The sequence below is a fragment of the Schistocerca nitens genome, chromosome 7 (assembly GCF_023898315.1).
Source record: "Schistocerca nitens isolate TAMUIC-IGC-003100 chromosome 7, iqSchNite1.1, whole genome shotgun sequence".
In the NCBI taxonomy this organism is placed as follows: Eukaryota; Metazoa; Arthropoda; class Insecta; order Orthoptera; family Acrididae; genus Schistocerca; species Schistocerca nitens.
This window is the reverse complement of record NC_064620.1, coordinates 346,437,643-346,458,075: the sequence shown is the minus strand read 5'-3', so window position 1 is coordinate 346,458,075 and position 20,433 is coordinate 346,437,643. Positions and strand designations below refer to the sequence as shown.

The 20,433-nt window shown below is 42.4% G+C and overlaps 1 protein-coding gene across 4 annotated transcripts in view; it reads right to left on the bottom strand.

Moving 5' to 3' along the window:
• Positions 1-20,433, bottom strand: part of LOC126195026 (uncharacterized) — a 313,542-nt gene that overhangs the window by 28,124 nt on the left and 264,985 nt on the right. For 3 of the 4 annotated variants that reach the window (XM_049933465.1, XM_049933466.1, XM_049933463.1), the window contains 2 exons: positions 19,436-19,586; positions 7,918-8,053 (listed from right to left, as the gene is read on the bottom strand). In XM_049933465.1, coding sequence (XP_049789422.1) covers positions 7,918-8,053; positions 19,436-19,586 — 287 coding nt within the window. The remainder of the gene's footprint in view (positions 1-7,917; positions 8,054-19,435; positions 19,587-20,433) is intronic. The other variant, XM_049933464.1, reaches the window with a different exon arrangement.

The window sequence follows — 20,433 nt, the reverse complement described above, 5'->3', positions numbered from 1 at the left end:
AGTGAAGGCAAATGGTCAACCTTGGTTTATTGGGAGAAGTTTTGGAAAGTGTGGTTCATGTGTAGAGGAGAACAGCAGTGCAGCCCATTCTTGAGTACCATTTGAGTGTTTGGTATCTACATCTGGTCAGATTAAAGGAAAGTATTGAAGCAATTCAGAGACAGGCTGCTAGATTTTTTATCAGTAGGTTCAATAACCTTTCAAGTATTACAGACATTCTTTGGGAACTCAAAAGGGGAATCCCTGGAGAGAATGCAGCATTCTTTTTGAGGAACGCTACTGAGAAAATGTAGGGAACTAGGATTTGAAGCTCACTGCAGTACAATTCTACTGCTGCCAATGTACATCTCACATAAGGACCGTGTAGACAAAATAAGAGAAATTATGGCTTGTACAGGGTCTTATTTTTCCCCTCACTCTATTTGTGAGTGGAGCAAGAAAGGGAATTACTAGTAGTGGCACAAGGTACTCTCCACCATGCACCATAAGCCGCCTTGTGGACTATGTATGTAGAGGTAGATGTAGGTGGAGACTGGGAATGCCAGAAGGCCCTCTCATGGAACTTCATGTAGTAGAAATAATTTGATTAAAGAACAGGTAGGAAAAATCTATGGCTTTCAGGCACAGTTGGAGAAAGAGACGACAGAATTGTTAAGGACGTCGAAACACAGGGGGAAAGAAGGTGGTTGGAAACTGACAGGTGGCCAAAAGGTGGAAAGAAGAGGGCATTATCAGACTGTTTTGTTGTGCACACAACAAACAGTTTTAAACTGAACTATGAACAGTAATTTGCAGAAGTATCGTCGTCAATAAAGAAGTTCAATAAAAACAAGTGGATAAAAGCAGGTATAAGAAAGTCCTCCCACACCATGAAATACCTCAGTTTCATAAGAAAAATCCATAGAGTGCCAGAGTTCCTAAGCTATAATCAAAGATACAAAGATATTTAAAGGAAGGTACTACTTGCTACAAAAACTCAGCAAATGACACAGCAATACTTAAAGCTCTAAATAAAAGCCAAGTAACTTGGAGACAGAAACAGGAAATCAGAAACAGAGTCACGGTAACTTACAGATAAAAGATACATGCATCACCAGTAAATGATTTATGGAATGAGCAAAAGAATACTTTTCATGTAGAGCAGAGAAATTAAACCAAAAATGCCCCAAATGAAATGATGTTGCAGTAAAAAATTATGAGGCAAGTACAATGATGTTAACTGCCACAGAGTATGAAGTTAGGAAAACCATGCTAAAACCAAGAAATAAGAAGCCAGCAACATAGATATTCAAAGAATTCATATGCAATATAAAAGCCCTGTTAACTAAACTTAATATATGAGCTCTCAGTTCAGCTAACTTTCCAGAACATCTGAAACAAATGAAAATTTTGCCTCTACTAAAGAAAGGTGATGCAGAATAAGCATAATACTGAATGAGATGTGGAAGTGATAGATGCACTCACTGACCTCGCTCATTAACAGTATACTTCGTTTTGCAATCATAAGAATTGAGTAACGGGAGAAAGAGCAAATGGTAAAAACTGCATAATGATCAGAATTATGGATCACAATAGATTTTTAATTTAATTAAGTACTGAAATCAGAATTTGTGGTAGCATGCAGAGGCCGAAGGCCAGCACTGTTGCAAAGTGAGGTGGCAGAGTGCCAGAGGATGCCAAGTACTCATGGCAGAATTTAGAGAGTAACATTGAGAAGTTTTTGTGAAGCTGGGATAAAAGTACGAAGAGCAAAAGGTGAAAGTCAGACATGATTTGTGAGGACAAATACACCTTGGCAACAAGGTGGTAAACAACTCCAAACCCTGGATGGCTGGTAAAAATAAATAATCCATCCAAAAAACATATTTCATAAGAGTAAAAATTAAGTGAGAATTATTTCAGATAGTGTTCTGGAAAAGTTGTCACTGGAGAAACAGATGTGGGACACTACAATTTTGATAGAAAAATTATTAGTTAAGTGGCTTGGCTGATATCACAAAAGCCAAAAAAGTTTTAAGACAGGATGTCAGGATGTTGTGTAGAGGAGAACACGTTGATGCACGGCTGACGTTGCACGTGTGTCAAATAGCGGTCCATCTTAAGTACATTACAAGCTTTGTATTGTTCATTTGATGTTGACTAAGTCACTGGAGGAAATGGTTGGCATCTTTTATATAGGAAGATAGGTTGCAGGTAATATGCTGAATGTTTTGGTCTACGAGAGCAGAGATTCTCTCAGTGGGAGCACAGTAACCGGCCTAAGGATTTGGCCCATCCCAGAACCTCTCCCCGAAGTCTATCTCTCTCCTCACCCCTACCACTCTCCACACTCCTACCTTCTACATCCTTCCTAAAGTCCATAAACCCAACCCCACAGGTCGCCCATTGTGACCAGTTACTGTGTCCCCACTGAGAGAATCTCTGCTCTCGTAGACCAGCATCTTCAGCCTATTACCCAAAACCTACCTTCCTACATAAATATACCTCCTATTTCCTCCACCAACTCTCCACAGTTCCTGTTCCTTTTCTGTATGGTACCCTGCTCATCACTATTGATGCGAGCTTCCTGTACACTAAGGTACCTAATGCCCATTGCCTTGTCACTATTGAACACTATCTTTCCCAACAACTGACAGATTCCAAACCTACAACCTCCTTCCTGGTCTAATGACCAACAATACGTGCACGCACAATTACTTCTCCTTTGAAGGCAGTGCCTACAAACAAATCTGAGGTATGGCAATGGCAGCTGCATGGCACCATCCTATGCCAATCTATTCATGGGGCACCCAGAATCCCAAACCCCTCACCTGGTTCACATTCACTGATGACATCTTCTACCAACTGCCAGCAATACCTCCACTTTGACAGCTGTCACCCATTCCATACCATACAGCCTATTCATCCATGGCTGTTGCATCTGTAGTGATAAGTAACCCCTCTCGAAATATACCCAGGGCCTCACTGAGGCTTCCATAGACCAAAATTACCCTCCCAAACTTGTACAGAAATAGTTATCCTGTAGCTTCTCTCTTCAGTCACCAAACGCCTCCCAAAGCCCCACCATCAGGCCACAAAGGAGCATTCCCCTCGTGACTCAGAACAACCCAGGACTGGAGCAACTGAATCACATTCTCTGCCAGGGTTTCGACTACCTCTCGTCATGCCCTGAAATGAGGAATGTCCTACCCACTATCCTTTCCATCCCTCCCACAGTGGTGTTCTGCCACCCACAGAAGCTACACAATATCCTTGTCCATCCCTACACAATCTCTCCTCCCAGCCCCTTGCCTCATGGCTCACATCCCTGTAACACACCTACATGTAAACTTGTCCCACACATCCTGCTGCTACCACCTACTCCAGTCCTGTCCCATCAAAGGTAGGGCTACCTGTGAAAACAGTCATGTGACCTACAAGCTCTGCTGCTACCACTGGGCTGCATTCTATGTGTGCATGACAATCAACAAGCTGTCTGTTCGCATAAGTGGTCACCGAAAAACTGTGGCCAAGAAACAGCTGGACCACCCAGCTGCTGAGCACACTGCCCAACACTATGTCCTTCATTTCAATGACTGCATCACAGCCTAGGCCATCTGGATTCTTCCTACCAATACCTACACACCTATCCCACTCCTTGTTCCTATTACAGCACTACATAGCTACACAGCCTTCTATTCCACCGACACTCCCACAGTCTTTTTACTTCTCTCTTCTTCTTCTTTTTTTTTATTACCCCCCTCCCCCCCAAATCCTGCCCTATAGCTAACCTCCCAGCTGCATCTAGCTGCCGTACTCTCTCTGCACCTCGTCCCTGCATGCTTGCAGTCTGACCTGGGCAGCCAGAGACATTGGCATGGCATGAATGTGAATGTTTGAGTGTGTGTGTGTGTGTGTGTGTGTGTGTGTGTGTGTGTGTGTTGTCTTATTCAGAAGAATTCTTTTGGCTGAAAACTTATTTGTCTAGCAGTCTTTTTGTTGTGCTTATCTGCAACTCAATATTTCCGCTATATGGAGAGTAGCAATCCATCCTTTCTTATAATACTGTCATTATTCATCCTGGATTTCTAATTAGTGTCAGCCAATAATAGATACAATCCAAAAACGGGACAAATGCCTTTTTCTGACATATTCAGATTACAACAAACCGGAGTAGTGGAACAACTATTCAATTACTTTTGGGAAAAATAAAACCAAGAATAACTGGTTCAGAGATGTCCTTGATAGTTTAGAAGCAGTACAAGACATTGAAAACAGAAAAACATTATTCTGAGTAACAGACACATAAGACTTTAACAAAAACAGTACAATCTAACTGATGAAGAAAGAGTAGGTATGCTGGGAGAAAAAAAAATAAATAAATAAATTGGTAAGAGAAGAGACTTTAGTGTACATAGACTGAATAAAGCATGCCAATGTGGGTGTAAACTATATAAAAAATTTTAACAGATATGAGTCCCACAGGGCAGCATCTTAGGACCAATATTGATTTTGATACACCTCAGTGACTTTCCAGACAATGTTAGACAAGTGGAAAAATTATTTTTTTTAATGGCAGTAACATTGTAACAATACCTAAAACGCTGGAACTTCTAACAGAAAATGCAAATTAACCCTAACGGGTAAAATATCATATAAGAAAATTACAATGAATGTAAGGAAAATAAACAGCAAGTATTCCTACTTAAACAGGGAAAATAATTCTACAAAATTAAACATTAATGAAAATTTCACCTATCCTGAGGCAACATAAAAATTTTAGCAATTAATATTTACTGTCATTCATAGTGTGCTGAACATACAAATGTACTACCAAAGAAGAGTCATCAGCATGCTATCCCCTAAGAGGCCTGTCATCAGTGTGTTAGCATAGTTACATACTATTTCTATATGCACTCTTCTTTACATATGGAATCATTCATTGCGGGTCTCATACAGATCCACGAAATATGGGCACAGTTTTCAAACTACAGAAATGGGCCATTACAATAATAACTAAACAGAGTAACCGAGCTTCCTGTAAAGATCTATTTAACTGTACCATGTGATAATGTCTATCAATCTGTTATGTACACTGGGAACATCATCAGCAATGATCTCGCAAACAGCAGTATTCATGACAATGGACAAGAGCCACACCAAACTCAAGTTACATTTACCACAAATAAGCAAACAAAAGCTACTGAACAGAATTTTCTGAAAGGGAATAAAGCTACACTCCTGGAAATTGAAATAAGAACACCGTGAATTCATTGTCCCAGGAAGGGGAAACTTTATTGACACATTCCTGGGGTCAGATACATCACATGATCACACTGACAGAACCACAGGCACATAGAAACAGGCAACAGAGCATGCACAATGTCGGCACTAGTACAGTGTATATCCACCTTTCGCAGCAATGCAGGCTGCTATTCTCCCATGGAGACGATCGTAGAGATGCTGGATGTAGTCCTGTGGATCGGCTTGCCATGCCATTTCCACCTGGCGCCTAAGTTGGGCCAGCGTTCATGCTGAACGTGCAGACCGCGTGAGACGACGCTTCATCCAGTCCCAAACATGCCCAATGGGGGACAGATCCGGAGATCTTGCTGGCCAGGGTAGTTGACTTACACCTTCTAGAGCACGTTGGGTGGCACGGGATACATGCGGACGTGCATTGTCCTGTTGGAACAGCAAGTTCCCTTGCCGGTCTAGGAATGGTAGAACGATGGGTTCGATGACGGTTTGGATGTACCGTGCACTATTCAGTGTCCCCTCGACGATCACCAGTGGTGTACGGCCAGTGTAGGAGATCGCTCCCCACACCATGATGCCGGGTGTTGGCCCTGTGTGCCTCGGTCGTATGCAGTCCTGATTGTGGCGCTCACCTGCACGGCGCCAAACACGCATACGACCATCATTGGCACCAAGGCAGAAGCGACTCTCATCACTGAAGACGACACGTCTCCATTCGTCCCTCCATTCACGCCTGTCGCGACACCACTGGAGGCGGGCTGCACGATGTTGGGGCGTGAGCGGAAGACGGCCTAACGGTGTGCGGGACCGTAGCCCAGCTTCATGGAGACGGTTGCGAATGGTCCTCGCCGATACCCCAGGAGCAACAGTGTCCCTAATTTGCTGGGAAGTGGCGGTGCGGTCCCCTACGGCACTGCGTAGGATCCTACGGTCTTGGCGTGCATCTGTGCGTCGCTGCGGTCCGGTCCCAGGTCGACGGGCACGTGCACCTTCCGCCGACCACTGGCGACATCATCGATGTACTGTGGAGACCTCACGCCCCACGTGTTGAGCAATTCGGCGGTACGTCCACCCAGCCTCCCGCATGCCCACTATACGCCCTCGCTCAAAGTCCGTCAACTGCACATACGGTTCACGTCCACGCTGTCGCGGCATGCTACCAGTGTTAAAGACTGCGATGGAGCTCCGTATGCCACGGCAAACTGGCTGACACTGACGGCGGCGGTGCACAAATGCTGCGCAGCTAGCGCCATTCGACGGCCAACACCGCGGTTCCTGGTGTGTCCGCTGTGCCGTGCGTGTGATCATTGCTTATACAGCCCTCTCGCAGTGTCCGGAGCAAGTATGGTGGGTCTGACACACCGGTGTCAATGTGTTCTTTTTTCCATTTCCAGGAGTGTATATAATAAATTGCCCAAGACGATAAAAAAAAAACAACTAAAATCCATATTCAGTATGACTTTCTTGACGTTTATTTATAACCCACGACTCACTTGTGTAGCTAAGCACTGGAACTGTCTTTGCCTTATAAAATTTCAATCTTGTTCCTTTCCTCATTGTATTTTTCAGAAATCTGTTTATTGTTCCACATACATTACCAAACATTGCTAATTTCTTCTCTGCATCTTCATCATACTCATATGTGAAGTCACAAGCTAAATAACTAAAATGTTTGACCTGTTCTATTGTAGGCCACAATTTTTGTTCATCCATGATAATTCCATTTGAAAGCCATACCTGTTAAATAATTCTTACTGCAAAGTCAAGGATTATTTAGATAACACAGAGCAAGGAACAATAAAAAAAATTGATGTTATTTAACAATAAACAGCTATCATTCTACAGTAAACTGCTACAACTCTCAATTGAATTGAACTGAATTCAATTGAATTTATCATACGTATTCGCAAACCAGCTTACAGTTACGAATGTCCAGGTACATACATACATACATACACACACACACACACACACACACACACACACACACACGTTCTTTTGGCTGGCATCAGGACTTTCATAATACTCTCCCCATTCTAATGAATTTTTTTGTGTTGTTGTTGTTGTTTTTGTGTGTGTGTGTGTGTGTGTGTGTGTGTGTGTGTGTGTGTGTGTGTGTACCTGGACATTTGTAACTGTAAGCTAGTTTGCGAATACATATGATAAAAAACACTGGACACAATGTATCAAAGTTATCAACACAACATGTTAATCTATACCTACACAAAATGATATTACAGGATGCATGAATTAGTTATTTTTTTAAAAAAAACTTGCCTTTACAGTTAAAATGATATCTCTGATATTATCCCATAAATGATCTGTGGAACTAGCTAACTAATTGTGCGTTTCACAAACACACAAAGCAAGCTGACGTCAACTTTCCCTTTGTACGAGAGAGAGTTCTGGAAGGTAAAGTGCATAGTGAACATACACAAGTATTTTAACTCTGAACTGTGTACTCCTTGATTTTGGCAATGTCAGTAGGCTCTTCAAATTGTTGTTGGAAGTAAATGTGACCCTTGTTCTTTATTCTGCATGTCTAGTTTTGCTATCAGTTTGTGTGTTTCGTTGTATAAAAACTTTACAATGCCAATTAAAGCTTTTTAATCCTACACAATGTCTCCACAAATCATTATTATTTAGTAATTACAAAATCAGATCTTGATATGGTGTTACCTCAGCGGCACACTTGGTTCTCTAACAGATGCTCCTCTCACATCAACATCCACTTCTGGAAAATACATTTCAACCCTTCCTGACCCAGATGCAGAACGTCGAGGGCTATGGCCTCTAGGTCGATGATGTCTACCATCTGAAAATATAAGAGTATCAGATTTCTTGGTGCAGTTATTTAGAAATTTGAGATCTAAAACAATATAGTTCTATGATCTTAATTTCTAGCTTAATTAACTTTTCCTAAGTACTTGGATTTTTTTAAATTTTTTTTGTTAGTACTACAAATGCCTTTTCTAGAAGTCAAGCTTACAGTACAACTTTCAGCTGTTTAGTACATATTATGTCCTAATCCACACAAAACCATAAATGCTAGACAAAAATAGTGCCACAATTGCTGGAGATATATACTTTATTTGTGAAATGTCTGAATTTCCTTTTGAATCTGCCTATTGCTATCAAATACCAATGAACTGTGCCTCTTTCCTGAGGCTAACTTTTATTGACATGGTATTTTAAATTCTGGCTGTAGGATTACATTATTAAACTATTCCATACATATTTTAAATTTTTCAGTTAAACTTAGCCCACAAGTTTATGTTTCAGCAGCAGATGCGACTTATCACAATGGATGTCATATTTAGTCGCAGATAGGCACAACGAAAAGATTGTCACAAATATACCTTTCAGCCAGTACAACCTTCGTCAAGATTAGACCACACACACACACACACACACACACACACACACACACACACACACACACAAACAGAGACAATTTGGGCCTCAACAGCCTGAGACTGCACACACGTGTGTGCAAGTTGCGTTTGCATTAGTATGTATGTGTGAGTTTGTCATCTAATTTTGATGAAGGCCATACTGGCCCAAAACTATATCTGTGACAGTCTTTTTGTTGTGCCTATCTGCGACTCAGCATCTCCACTATATGGTGAGTAACAACGTTCCTTTGCACAATATTGTTACATTCCATCCTGGATTTTCCAATGTTTGAATGTCATATTACATATTTTCAGATTTAGGGCTCTACTTATACATCAATATCTCTTTAAAAAGTATATTGTGAGTAAAAGTCCATAGTAATTAGTGATGCGTATTAAAAAGAATTTTTTGTGGTGGTCACAAAATACCCCCTCCTTTGTAATACACGTTATTGAAAGTTTCTTGGTATTTCTAAGAGTGTAATCAAAGATATTTCCAAGTTCTAGGTGCTATTTACAAATCAGTACCTCTTTAAAAAAAGTCTGTTGTTAATATAAGTCAAAATAATCAATAAATTTTGTTTCTTTTAATTTATTTTTTTGTGGGCATAAAATGACCCCATGTTACATTACTGAAAATACATTGGTATTGCAAGGGTTAAGTAAGTTATACTGGAAATATTAGAGCAGGTCACTAAAATAGTTAATAGTGGGCTCTTGTGCAGCAAAACCAGAGTAATGTTCTGCTACATGAAGCTATGAGTTAATTAATTAGACATGTTCAAACCGTCCATTTAATAACAGCAATGCCTACGGTTTCAATCCTGTACGGCGTATGGCAGTAGATTCAGTACCTTTTATCTATATATGCTTCCTTGTGATGGAAGTCAGCAAAGACTATTGGTAGAATGGCATTGGAGACAACAGGAATCACTGCATTAAGAAATTAAAAATATATTCATAGCCAACATGACATCGGGGGCTCTTAACTGGTTTCTCCTTAACAAAAAATCACTACGCAAATGCTGTTTGCACAACTGGGTCTGTTGGATACTGAAGCTGTCACAAGAAAAGTATCAAAATGAATACCCTATAAATCACAATATGTAATAAAAATACAAGGTACAATCAAAAAACTAATGAGAATTCTGGAATTTTGAAGACTTCACACAACCAATATTCATTATTTTTTTAATCTTGTTAGTACGTATGTTCCTGGTATATGTTTGGATTTTCAGCTGTTTCGAATATTTAGTTTATTGTTTTTGTTTTGTTTTGGCTTTAGGGCGCAAAACTGCTATGGTCATTAGCGCCCATTCCGTGACTTAAGAAACAGTAAAAAACGAAAATGGAAACCAGCAGCAATGGGAACGGAACTCAAAAAATTGGAGAAACTAAAAGCAGAAGGAAAGCTTAAAAATCCACTACAGAAAGGGGTTTGTTGTCCCCAAAAAAAGCTTCAAATGACTGACGTCATATCAATGGCACTAATAAATTCGAGAACGCGATTGGCCGAGAGCGTGTCATCTGCTAAAATGGACGATATATCAGGCGACAGCTGTAGACGGGCACGTAACGGAGTAAAATAGGGGCACTCAATTAAATGGTGTCTTACCGTCCACAGCTGAGAGCAGTAGGGACAGAGTGGGGGAGGATCGCCGCTTAAAAGATGTCGATGGCTAAAAAGACAGTGCCCTATCCGAAGTCTAGTTAAAATTACCTCCTCCCGACGACGCGTTCGGGAGGAAGAGGTCCAAGCACAGGGAAGAGCTTTCACGTCCCGCAATTTATTATCGGGAAGTGTCGACCAATGTGCGTACCATAAAAGAACAACACGATGACATAAAACGCTCCGTAGATCGGCGAAGGGAATCAATCGAATAGCTGGCCGAAGAAGAGAGACTGCAGCCTTGGCCGCTATATCGGCCGCCTCATTTCCACAGATACCAACGTGTCCTGGGAGCCGGAGGAACGTCACCGAGATGCTCCCCACGTGGAGCAAGCGCAGACAGTCCTGAATCCGGTGGACCAAAGGGTGGACAGGGTAGAGAGCTTTGAGACTGAGTAGAGAGCTGAGACAATCTGAACAGATAACATACTGTATCCGCTGATGGCGGCGGATGTATTGGACAGCCTGGAGAACAGCGTAAAGCTCCGCAGTATAAACCGAACACTGGTCGGGAAGCCAAAAATCGATTCGGGGTGTCGCCAACAATATAGGCACTCCCTACACCTAACGATGTTTTCGAGCCATCAGTGTAAATAAATGTGGCTTCCTTCATTTGTGCACATAGAGCAGCAAATGCCCGACCATAAACAAGTCTAGGGGTACCATCCTTGGGAAATTGACAAAGGTCACGGAGCAGGCAGATCCGGGGACGGAGCCAAGGCGGTGCTGTACCCCAAGTTGTCAAGAAGGTTTTAGGAAAGCGAAAGGAAAGAGAATGGAGCAGTTGACGGAAGCGGACTCCCCGGGGTAGTAGGGAGGAGGAGCGGCCTGCATACCCTACATCAAAGGAGGCGTCGAAAAAAAGGTCATGGGCCGGATTAGCAGGCATGGAAGATAGATGGCTTGCGTAACGACTTAGAAGGACTGCCCGCCGATTGGACAGCGGAGGTTCAGCAGTCTCAGCATAAAGGCTTTCCACAGGGCTCGTGTAAAAAGCTCCAGACAAACGTAATCCACGGTGGTGGACAGAGTCAAGATGCCAAAGAATAGACGGCCGAGCAGAGGAGTAAACTATGCTTCCATAGTCCAATTTCGAGCGCACTAAGGCGCGATAGAGGCGGAGGAGGACCACTCGGTCCGCTCCCCAGGAGGTACCATTCAGGACACGGAGGGTGTTGAGGGATTGCATACAAGAGCACGTCGCCGCTCACGTATTGCGTCACGGCACGCTTCGTTCCACCAAGGAACTGGGGGGGCGCCGGGGCAATTTGGAGGTGCGTGGTATTGAACGTTCCGCAGCTGTAAGAATAACGCCTGTAATATGAGTGACCTCATTGTCGACGCTAGGAAAGTGACGGTCATCGAATGTCGCTAGAGACGAAAAAAGTGTCCAATCGGCTTGGGCAAACTTCCAGTGTCTCGGCCGCATATATGGCAGTTGTGGCTGCAATCGAAGGACACATTGAAAGTGGTCACTCGAGTGTGTATCAGCAAGGGAGAACCATTCGAAGCGCCGAGCTAGTGGAACAGTACCGACTGAAAGGTCCAAATGAGAGAAATTTGTCGTGGAGGCAGACAAAAATGTAGGGACCCCAGTGTTGAGGCAAACTAGATCCGCTTGGTGGAAGACGTCTAGCAATAGCGAGCCACGTGGACAAGGATGTGGAGATCCCCAAAGCGGGTGGTGGGCATTGAAGTCCCCAACCAGCAAATAGGGGGGGGGGGGGGGGTGGAAGCTGACCAAGAAGATGAAGGAGATCAGCTCGTGCCATTGGTGTGGACGATAGAATGTATACAGTACAAAAAGAAAAGTTATATCCAGAAAGGGAAAGACAGACAGCGACAGCTTGGAAGGAAGTGTTTAAGGGGATTGGGTGATAATGGAGAGCATCATGGAGAAGAATCATGAGTCCTCCATGTGCTGGAGTGCCTTCAACAGAGGGGAGATCAAATCGGACAGACTGAAAATGGGGGAGAACAAAGCGGTCATGGGGACACAGCTTTGTTTCCTGAAGACAGAAGATAACCAGCGAGTAGGATCGTAAGAGGATCGACAATTCATTCCAATTGGCTCGAAGGCCGCGGATATTCCAGTGGATAATGGACATACGGTGAACAGAAAATGGAGGAATGTGACCAAGGTTGCCGTCAACTCAGCGAGTGCTCAGAGCTTGCGACCGACAGCATGGAATGGCAGTCAGCCGAAGGCATAAGATCCTGATCCATAGGTTGTTCAGGAGCAGCTCCTGCCACCAGCGATCGGCCGGTTGATCGGCCACCAGCAGTGCGCCTCGGCGACACAGAAGACGGCCGAGGGCGATTACCGCCAGGTGGTGCTGTAGATGAGACACGCCTTGGCGGAGAAGGAGATGAACTGGGTTTCTTACTAGCCTTCCTGGAAACATGAGGTTTAGATGAAGGAGGAACCGATGGTTGTGAAGTTGGGGTACGTAAAAAATCTTCATGAGTATGCTCTTTTTTCGAAGTCTTGGTGTCTGACTTTTGGGCTCTAGATTTAGCAGAACCCGATGAAGGGTGAGCCATAGAATGGGCAGGCGAAAGTGGGGAGGTTGAACGGGAGATCTTTGCGCTGGCCGATCTGACGACCGTGGTACTAAAGGTAAGGTCACAAGTCTGCGCCTCCTTTGTTGGCCGAGGAGAGGCAAGGACAGTGCTGTATTTTCCTGTCTGAGGCACAGTGGGCTGTCGACTGGCGAATAATTTTCGAGCAGCAAAGGTCGACACCTTTTCCTTCACTCTGATTTCCTGGATGAGCTTTTCATCTTTAAAAATGGGGCAATCTCGAGAGGAAGCAGCGTGTCACCCATACAGTTGATGGAACGAGGGGATGGAGGTGGACAAGCACCCTCATGGGCATCCTTGCCACACGTAACACATTTGGCCGGATTGGAACAGGACTGGCTGGTGTGATTGAACCGCTGACACCGATAGCAACGCGTAGGGTTTGGGATGTAAGGGCGAACGGAAATTATCTCATAGCCTGCTTTGATTTTCGATGGGAGTTGAACTTCGTCAAATGTCAAGAAGACAGTACGGGTTGGAATGATGTTCGTGTCAACCCTTTTCATGACTATGAACTGCCGTTATGCCCTGGTCAGACAGGTAGTGTTGAATTTCCTCGTTGGACAATCTGTCGAGGGAGCGAGTATAAACGACCCCATGTGATGAATTTAAAGTACGGTGCAGTTCCACCCGGACAGGGAAGGTGGTGGTGGTAGTTAGTGTTTAACGTCCCGTCGACAACGAGGTCATTAGAGACGGAGCGCAAGCTCGGGTAGGGAAGGATTGGGAAGGAAATCGGCCGTGCCCTTTCAAAGGAACCATCCCGGCATTTGCCTGAAATGATTTAGGGAAATCACGGAAAACCTAAATCAGGATGGCTGGAGACGGGATTGAACCGTCGTCCTCCCGAATGCGAGTCCAGTGTGCTAACCACTGCGCCACCTCGCTCGGTCGACAGGGAAGGTGTTTAGCAGTGAAGTACGCAGCAATTTTTGTGCCTGGAGGGCACTGACTGTTTCTAACAACAAGGTGCCATTCCGTAATCTGGAACAAGACTTTACAGGACCTGCAATTGCGTCGACACCTTTCTGAATAATGAAAGGGTTGACCGTGGAGAAGTCGTGACCTTCGTCAGACCGAGAAACAACAAGGAACTGTGGCAACGATGGAAGGACTGTCTGTGGCTGAGGCTCACTGAACTTACGCTTGTGAGCTGACACAGTGGAAGATGAGGAAACCATTGCGAAAGTATCCCCCATGATTACCGGCATCTCCGATGGCGCGCTCCTTCCTTGTCGGGGCCCTCTCTGAGGGCACTTCCGCCTTAGGTGATTGTTCACACCTCAGGTCACACCTCCCGACAAACGGACGGAGGGACCAATCGGCACTTTCGGAAGGTATCAGCTCGGGTAATCACATCTCCCTGGGCCTGGCCATTAGCAGGGGGTACGTATGTGTCCTACCTGTCTACCCGGGGCGGGGAATTACGCGTTACCCCGTCACCGGCTACGCATGGAAATGCGTGGGTTGGCCTTCAGACACGCACAGGGAGGAAGAAAGTGAAAGGGAAAGGAAAGAAGAGGGGTCTCAAACGCCGCAGCGGAGAAAAGGACAAAGAGAAGAGGTAAGGAAAAGAGAAGGACAAGGGAAGGACGAAGACTTGCAAGTGGAGAAAGCAAAGAATTTGTTACAGTTTCGAGCGTCCGTCTCCGGACGTAGGCACAAACCATACTCCCAGAGGGGGAGAAAGGAAAGGAAAGAGCCAGTGGTGGGGGGGGGGGGGGGCAGAGATGGGGGATGGGAAGGATGCGGAAAGGGAAGGTATGCAGCCAGGAAAGGAAGGAAGGCCACATTAGCTCGGGGTCCCGTGCTCGCTACGCACGTATCCACAAAAGAGTTGTGGACCCCCTGGGGGGTAGTTTATTGTTGACAGTCAAAAAGTTTGTACGTGTTTCTGAGTGCTAAGCAAAAGAGATGGATCAAAGAATTTACATTAAATTTTGCTTAAAAAAATGAACTTGAGTGAAGCACCACATTCAAAAGGTTGCGTATGGCTTTTAGCAAATCTGTTACGTGTAAGACAAGAGTTCCAAGTAGTATAAATGTTGCAAGAGGGTCAAGAAAACATTGAAGACAATAGCCACCCTGGACGCCCTAGCATATCAATTATGGACCACAAGTAAAGAAAATGATCATCGAATCACCATCAGAGAGGCTGCTTAAGATGCTAGCATATCCTTTGGCTGAGGCCAAGCAATTGTTTTGTATGTTTTGGGCATGAAATGTGTAGCAGTAAAGTTTATTCCAAAATTCTTGGGTTTCAACCAAAAACGAAGTCACACAGGCATCACTCAGGAAATGCTGAGTGAAGCTGACAATGATCCAGAACATCTGAAAGAGGTTATAACAGCTGCCGAAACATGGGTATGATGTCGAAACCATGGCCTAATCGTCCCAATGGACACTGCCTGAAAAAGGAAATAAACAGATTCGAACACATGTCAGGTTCTTTTCACACTTTTCTTTGATTAAAAGGGATAGGATCCATGAGTTCCTGCCTCACGGTCATACAATCAATAAGGAGTACTACCTGGGAGTTACACATCGGTTGCGTGAAGTGATCTGAAGAAAACTACCAGAATTGTGGCAAAAGGACTCGTGGAAATTGCATCACGATAATGCTCCCGTGTACACCCCAATGCCTGTTTGTGATTTTTGGCAAACAACAAAACTGTTACTTTGCCTCAGCCATCGTATTCATAGGACATGACCCCTGTGACTTTTTTCTTTCCCTGAGGGTGAAGAGAATCATGAAAGGATATCATTTTCCCTCCACTGATGAGATAAAAACAGAATTGCTGAAGGAGCTGAATGCCATAACAAAAATTAAGTTTCAGAAGTGCTTACTAGATTGTAAAAAGTGCTGGCATAAGTGCATTGTATCTGAGGGGGATTACTCTGAAGGGGACAAAGTTGAAATTGATGATGATGGTGCTGATGAATAAATAAATAAATAAATAAATAAATAAACATCCTTTATGAAAAATAGAATTTCCCTCACTGTTTGACCACATCTCGTATTTGAATTCAGTCATAAAACAGGAAATTAAGGTGAAAACTCGCTGACTAAGTTAAATTTGGAGGGAAAAGTCAAGTAAAATAGAAGAGCAAGGAGAGGTACAACATTCACAAAGGCTAACAACTGCTGCGTCTGAAATATGATCATCAGTTATTGGATCAATCTGAGGTGTCTTATTCTCTGCAGAGAACACACTGTGTTGAACATTTGTGATGAATTAAGAAAAACTGGTAGACTGGGACTCAAATCCATACATCTGCTTTTAATAGGAAGTGTTCTTCTAAGAGAACCAGCTTGCATGCCTCAGTTATTCTGATTCAGTTCTCAGTTCAGCATATAGTATCACCTTCTGACAAATGTTCAACACAGTTGTCATAACAGCAATACAAAGAATGATGCCACAACAATACCAGGAACAAACAATTGCTCTACATGTGCCTCAGCTGATCCAAAAATCTTATTTTTGAGAAGCCAAAGTGCTGACATAATATAGTTTAAGGAAAAACAAATTTACATAAATACCATAAGTGAAACGTAAGATTTTATGAATCACTGAGTTTTCAGCTAATACAGTACAAATTTTATTGTCATCATAAAGCAGAATTATAAGCTTGTAAGAATTATAATAAGTATTAACTACACTATTTCACAATATGCACAGATATAAAAATCAAGTTCTGGATTGTAGGTAGAGCTAGTGAAGTATTCAGGAAGAATAAACTGATATCTTGAGAAATTACAAGTAAAATACTACTATCATAACTAAAAACAGGAGAGAGAAAGAGAGAATTAGCTATAGGAATGGAAAAGTAAAGCATGATAAATCTGTGACATTAAAATTTTATTCGGCAGATTTCTTTGATAAAAACCTATCAGTTGGTGAGCCACATCAGTTTTGTTACTGGCCCTGGTCTTTTGATGACTTACACTACCAGGACACGCTGATGATCCCTATACATGTAACGTATGGAAAGCTTCTAGAACGTTTTGGACTTGGACCTGGTAAAATTCAATATTATTTTATCTATTATGGTTAGAGAACACCACAGCTGTTTTTGTAAATGACACTGTAGGAAATACTGCAACCAGCAACAAGTTTTTTTTAGAAATGATTTTATTGTATCATTACTAGTTTCAGGCCTGAGCCCATCGTCAGACAGTAGTGTTGATTTCTTGGCACATTATACATCTGTGTCCTAAAGTATAATAAAGTTTTTGTGATTACATAGTTCACAAAAGATTTTACATTGTATGTAAGCTATATACATTGCACTTACTTAAAAAAATAATGCTATTTATTTTAGCTCATGAATCAGTATGGATCAGAAAACAGAATACAACCTCTCTCTTGTAATACATAAGGAGAGCATTTCATGAAATAACTACAACGTGTAGAGCTTGTACAGAATGTAAAACATTTTGTAAACTATGTAATCACAAAAATTTTGTTATATTTTATGATGAAAATGTAAAACTTGCCAGGAAATCCACACTACCTTCTGATGATGGGCTCAGGTATAATAAAATCATTTCTAAAAAAACTTGTGGCTTGTTGCAGTATTTCCTAACATGTCAAATTCAATATCTATGGACATTATTGGTTGGAAGACAGAGCCACATGCATCATCAGATCAACTGAATAGGAGTGATGGTGATGTGGGCACTGATCCCCATGCCGTCATGGCCATATCTGTGGCAATTGTTTATTTCCGGTCTGCCTGACCTTTCCATGCACACTGTCCGGTAACCACAGTCTCTGTTACAGTTGTTGCCACCAAGCTGATGTTTTCTGTACCTGACTGATGAATGCAACAAATTCCACGTAAAACACTGATAATTAAACTAGGTGCAACAATGGATCACATCTTTGAAAATTTTCACTAAATAAGGTTCCAAGAAACAAATATCCAGGCCCATAAAGCACCATACTGGGACTTCATTATGAAAGGTGCAGCAGAATTTCAACTTGGCAACAACAACTTTAAAACAAACTGTGGTTATTCTCTGGGTGCAGTGTGTACTGAACTTGAAGTGAGAAGTTACAATGGCCATAAACAGTGGTAACAAAAGTGAACACAATGGCACTGGTTACAATGACCACGTCACAGTCACACATGCACTCACCCACTCCAGTATGACTAGTCCAATGGGGAGTGTTGCACGGTGGTCAGTATGTATCAAATTTTACCAAGCCAACCTCTGCAACATTCCAGGAGCTTCACATTTTCTACTTATATACACAGAATTTTGATACACACAGATTTTTACCACTGATGATGGGAGTCATCAAAAGCTCTAGATGCAGCTTAGCAACTGAGGAGTTTTCGCTGAAGATTAATATTGTTTCAATAGTAGGATTATTACAAAAACAGCACCACTTTAGTCAGAGGAGGATGCTACAAAGACTCGCCTATGGTTTTGTCAGAATAAACTATCGTAGCAATCTACATCTACATGTATACTCTGCAAATCACTGTAAAGTGCAGGGCGGAGTGTACTTAGTAGCACTTCTCATTCCAATCACAAAGTGGGCACAGGAAGTGACTGATTGCTTAAATGCCTCTGTGCACGATGTAACTAGTCTAGTCTTATCTTTTTGGTCCCCATGGGAGCATTACACAGGAGACTGAAGTACATTTCTAGATTTTTCACTTAATACTGGTTGTTAAAACTTTGGAAATAGGCTATCACAGGATAAATGGCATCTAACTTTGAGCATCGGCCCATTCAGGTTATCAACATTTCTGTGACACTCTCCCTTGAGCAAAACGAACCTTAGGTCACTCAAACTGCCTTCTTTGAATGTTACATATTCTGTGTTAGTCCTATTTGGTATGGCTCCCACACACTTCAGTAATTTTGTAAGATGAGCACTCCTAGAGCAATTCTGGATGACAGTGAAAAAAAAAAAAAATTATTGAGACTGACTAAAATCAGGCAAAAATCAAACCTGAGGCTAGAGTCATGTGTGTGTGTGTGTGTGTGTGTGTGTGTGTGTGTGTGTGTATTGTTCACAAAGGCCTTAATGGCCAAAAGCTATAATTGTGTGAATCTTTTTGTTGTGCCTATCTGCAACTCAGCATCTCCGCTATATAGTAAGCAGCAACTTTCCTTCTCTAATATTGAGACTGACTGAAATATATTTGAACTTAGCATTTTCCAGATATACTCCGACACTTAGCCAATGCCTCACCTTGCTTAGTAGAAGATGACTATGGTCCACTTCAAAAGAAGGTACTGTACATCTGCATTACTAACATAAAGTATCTATGACAGCCATTATTGTAACTAAATCACTCAAATCAAACACTGCAGTCTGATGAACACCCTGAGAATTAGTAAAATGTGAGAGAAACTAAAACCCAGATTACTGAATTCAGAAAATGTCATATGACTGGCCTGACATTCCTAGCATTTAAACTGTAATCACACTGATAGGATACACAAACAATGAAGGCTGTCTGACATCTTAAGAACTGTCATGGAATACTGTCAATATATGAAAACAAGTCTGAAACTAAAATAATGCACCTCCACCTGATGCAACCCTTTCTCGATCTCTGTTCCTATCCTGAGCCTCTGGTAGTGCCTTTCTTCCACTGTTGCTGTCACCATCAACATCTGAGCTCAGATCACCCAGACTGTAACTGCGTCTCAATTGCTGCACAAGACCACCGCCACCCTGCAAGATTAAAAATTGCAAAACAGTTTCAGGTAGTGATATAATCAGCATACCTCAACAAAAGTTTATACAACATATTGCTGCAACTTTATGGCATATTCCTTGAAAACACACACACACACACACACACAGAATGAGGCAATGAAAACAAGCCACCGAAAATACATCCAGAATGAGTAAATATATCAAGGAGTGGTTTTTAATAAGTAGTTGTGAATACCGTAATATGGTAAATCCTCTGACACATGCAAGTAATTTTTTAGCATTTATAGCTTCTGAATTATGACACCACTGTTGTTTTTGTTTTTATGGAGCTATGTATTTTTTTCTGCAGCATAGGAAAGGTCTTTCCAGGAGAAATTCGGTGGCATAATGTGTGGAACTTGATCAGATAGAAACAAAATAACATAACCACAAACCACTGTGTTGCTGTCTGCACAGTTGTCTACTCTGCTGTACCAAATAAAAGCATAGATACAACCTATGTACAATTTGCGTGTTTATTCTACATCTATATCTAAAGCTACATTCACAGAAATGCTTCACAAGCCACTATACAGTGCTTGGCAGAGGGTAAATCATACCAGTGTCACGAGTTTTCTGTTTTATTCCCTTCTAATATTGAGCAAAAGAAAATTGAGTGCCTGTACACCTCTGTACGCACCCAAATCTCTCTTATCTTTTTATCATGGTCCCTACAAAAGATATTCATTGGCCGCAACATAATGGCTGCACAGAAAACTTTGGATATAGGTTCTCTAAATTTATCCAACAGGGTTTCATGAAAACTATGTAATCTTTCTGCCAAGAATTCCTGTTTACATTCTCCAAGTGTTATTATGACTAT